Below are 3,585 nucleotides of genomic sequence, written 5' to 3' on the forward strand. Positions count from 1 at the left end.
GCCCCCCCCCCCCCCCGCCAAGCCGGCCTAGGAACCCGCACCTGCCCTTGCCCCTCTGGCCAAGTACAGAGCGCTCCTGGGGGTGCCACTGCTCTCCAGAGGCTGCCCCATGTCCTCGCGGCCGCTGGGGTGGTTTCAGCTTGTCGCTAGCCCCTGTGCCCCCCCCACTGCAGAGCCCCCCACTGCTACCATGCTTCGCTCCCCCTCCTCCCTGCCCTGGCCCCCAGGCCCGGCACTCACCCAGCCACTCCCCAGCCATGCCCAGCCCCTGGCCTGCAGCCTCTCATCCGACAGCACCTCCCTGCCCAGTGTCTCCCGGCAGGTGGGGGGGGGCGTGGCCCTGGGGTGTCACCCATCCCTGTAAGTGATCCTGGTGGCAGTCGGCAGGCAGACGGGGCAGGCAGACGGGCTGGAGCAGCCGGCTCCTCCCTCCCTGCCTGGGGAGGGGCCCCGGCCCAGCGACGGCCCCTCAACCCCTCACCCCCCTCGCCCTGGGCCCCTGCAACCGACACTGTCTGCGTCACACGGGCCCACAGATCACAGGCGTGAGGCTCTCGTTCACCCCGACTGTTTCTGATTCTTTCCTACACACACACACACACACAGTCACACACGCCCGTCCTTAGCCACAAACTCATTTTCTGAGGCCAAGTGACACTTTCCTGTGGACTTCCCTGTGCTCCCTTTCCTGCACCCCCCAAGCTGGCCCCTTCCCAGAGTGAGGAGGCAGCGTACCACAGCTGGGGGTCTCCACACCCCTGTGAGCCCCCAAGGAGCAGCCAGGGGGCCACTCAAGGTGCTACTTACACAGGGTGGGCGGGGGGCCTGGGAGAGCTGGAGATAGGCAGGGTGGGGGGCCCTGGGCTTCCGGGGCCCCTGAGCCCCTCCTCACCGTGTTCAGGATGTCAGAGAGCCTGGGGGCTGGGGTGGAACAGACCAGATGTGAACAGGAGGCAGGTGGGGGGCACACAGGACAGAAGCTATGGGCTGATGAGCCAAGCCAGAGAGAGGAGGCGGCAAACTGGGATGTGGGGGGGACGTGGGGGGCAGAGGGGGGACATAGGGACATGGGGGGATACTGGTAAGGAGAGAATGTGGGGGGATGAAGGTGGACATGGGGGACACAAGGAGGAATGTGGGGGCACAGAGGGGGATGTGGGGGGTGAAGGTGGACATGAGGGAATGTGGGGGACAGGGGGACGAGGGACACGAGGAATGTGGAGGCACTAGGGGACATGGGGGGTGAAGGTGGACATGGGGGAACATGGAACATGGGGGACAGAGGAGGACATGCATGGACGCGGGGGTGAAGGTGAACATGGGGGAACATGGGGGACAGAGGGGGTCGTAGGGGGACACAAGGAGGAATGTGTGGACACAGGGGGATGTGGGGGTGAAGGTGGACATGGGGGAATGTGGGGGACAGAGGGGGACGGGGGGACACAAGGAGGAATGTGGAGGCACCGGGGGACATGGGGTGTGAAGGTGGACATGGGGGACATGGGGGAATGTGAGAGACAGAGGGGGACGGGGGGACACAAGGAGGAATGTGAGGGCACAGAGGGGGATGTGGGGGGTGAAGGGGGACATGGGGGACAGAGGGGGATGGGGGACAGAGGAGGAGGCTCCAGGAATGTCTGGACAGGTGCACTCGTCTGCCCATGGCAGGGCAATTGCTGTGGGCAGAGGGTACCCCCCGCCCCCCGAAGTAGACAGAGGCAGCCCAGTGTGTGCAGAACCCAGCGGAGGACCCAGCTGGGCAGGAAGGCCAGGCCTTCTCCCTTTCAGCCCACAGGCCTATGGTGGGGAGAGGCTTCTGTCACAGCACATGTCCACACCTCCATGGGGCCCCGCTGGGTGCTGTGACCAGGAGGGTCAGGCAGGCGGTCTGAGGAAGGCAGGAAGCACTGTGGACGGCCCGGGAGGGCTCTGCCCCGTCCTGGGTCCGGGAGACCCTGTGGGGGAGAGGCCTGGGGTGGGGACTGCGGTGCGGGTGGAAGGAGGAGGTGAGGAGGGTGGTGGCTGGAGCTGCCCTGGGAGTTAGCGCCAGGCGCCCAGCCAGGCCCAGGCCCTAGCCTCGGGCAGCCTGGCGGGGGCAGCTGAGGCCGTGCATGGCAGCGCAGGAGCCACTCAGCAGCAGGGACGGCAGGCCTGCGGGCACTACTTACACAGAGCGGGGAGGGGGCCCTCAGCTTCCAGGGCCCCCGAGCCCCTCCCCACGGAGCTCAGGATGTCAGGGACCCTGGGGGCTGGGGTGACAGGAGGCAGAGCGTGAGCAGGGGCAGAGGAAGCAGGGCCCTGCTCTCTCCCGCCCCGGGGCCGGTCTCCGCAGCGAGAAGCCCCTGGCCAGAGCCTGGAGCGGGGCCTCAGCCCACGGCCCTGCAGGCCCGGGAAGAAGCCGCTGCAGAGGGCTGGCTGGAGGGGCAGGGGCAGTCCCGAGCCTCTGTGGGGCCGAGGGGGCCCTGGTGGAGTCCAAGCGCAGTCTGCTTGGAGACTGCGAGGCATCCCTACAGAGACGGGCTGTTGGGGGGCCCTTCAGGGAGACACCGCCCACAGCAGGGGCCCACCTACTTATGTGGAGTGGGCAGGGGGCTAACGGGAGGTGGCCATAAGGTGGGGGGGTTGGCTTTAGAGCTCGCTGAGCCCCTCCTCACAGAGCTCAGGGTGTCAGGGACCCTGGGGGCGGGGGCAGACAGGTGAGACGCCAGTGGGAGACAGGAGGGGGCACGCAGGAGAGACGGGGACAGGACGAGGACGAGTGGGGTGAAGCTGGAGAACTCCCAGACACAGCTCACGGTGGGGTCCAGGGGCAGTGGGGACACGGGAGGCAGGGCTGGGGGTGTGGTGGGAGGGGCCCGCCCCACGCCCCGAGGCTGCTCTCCCAGCCAGACAAGGCGTAGCTGGGGTCTAGGCTGGAAGGAGGCTGGCCGACCCTCCTGCAGGCTCCGGCCATGTAGGTTACCCCCCCCACCACCACCCCACATAGGGCTGGGTGGGGGCGGAACTGCAAGGACAGGGATTCAGGGAGGTGCTGACGGGTCGGGCCTGTGTCAGTCTGTTTGCGGAAACCACGTGAGCACCCACTCTCCCTTCTTCCAGGGGCCTGTGCTCACCTCTGTCTTGGGGTGTCACTGTGTCCCCCAGACTGGCAAAATGGCTGGCCATCAGGCCCTGGGGCAGCCCTGACGGCCCTCAGGGCTGATCTCTGTGAGCGTGTGGCCCAGAGGGTCAGGTGGCCCCGCATGCCGCCTGCCCTCCCTGGGGAGGTGGACAGAGCTGGGAGCAGAAGTGGGGGGTGCCTGGGCGCACCGGGCCGCTGGCCCTGCATGGGCGCAACCCTGCGTGTGCAACTGTGCAGCCCACCCGCCCTCACATTCCGTGGAAACACCCGCAACCCCGGAAAAGCCCCCTCTCTGGCTGTCTACAGAGCAGCTGCCAGGCAGAGTCACAGACCTCAGGAAGTTCAAGAGAAGAAACTGAGCAAATGCAACCGTGAACTTGCTCCCTCGCAGGGCAGGACGCCCGCCTGTGGCCCACATGTGCTGGGCAGGCCCCGGGGGCTGCGGCCAAGCAGGGTCAGCCCCC

General features: G+C 67.4%; 1 protein-coding gene across 7 annotated transcripts in view; it reads right to left on the reverse strand.

Annotated features, from left to right (window-relative positions):
* Positions 1–3,585, reverse strand: part of CAMK2B (calcium/calmodulin dependent protein kinase II beta) — an 82,577-nt gene that overhangs the window by 4,510 nt on the left and 74,482 nt on the right. For 3 of the 7 annotated variants that reach the window (XM_040644459.1, XM_040644458.1, XM_040644465.1), the window contains 2 exons: positions 2,169–2,249; positions 808–921 (listed from right to left, as the gene is read on the reverse strand). The exons of 2 other annotated variants lie outside the window; for them this stretch is intronic. In XM_040644459.1, coding sequence (XP_040500393.1) covers positions 808–921; positions 2,169–2,249 — 195 coding nt within the window. The remainder of the gene's footprint in view (positions 1–807; positions 922–2,168; positions 2,250–3,585) is intronic. 2 more of the 7 variants (XM_040644461.1, XM_040644460.1) reach the window with 1 other exon arrangement.

The sequence above is a fragment of the Ursus maritimus genome, unplaced genomic scaffold, assembly GCF_017311325.1.
Source record: "Ursus maritimus isolate PB19 unplaced genomic scaffold, ASM1731132v1 scaffold_3, whole genome shotgun sequence".
Classification (NCBI taxonomy): domain Eukaryota; kingdom Metazoa; phylum Chordata; class Mammalia; order Carnivora; family Ursidae; genus Ursus; species Ursus maritimus.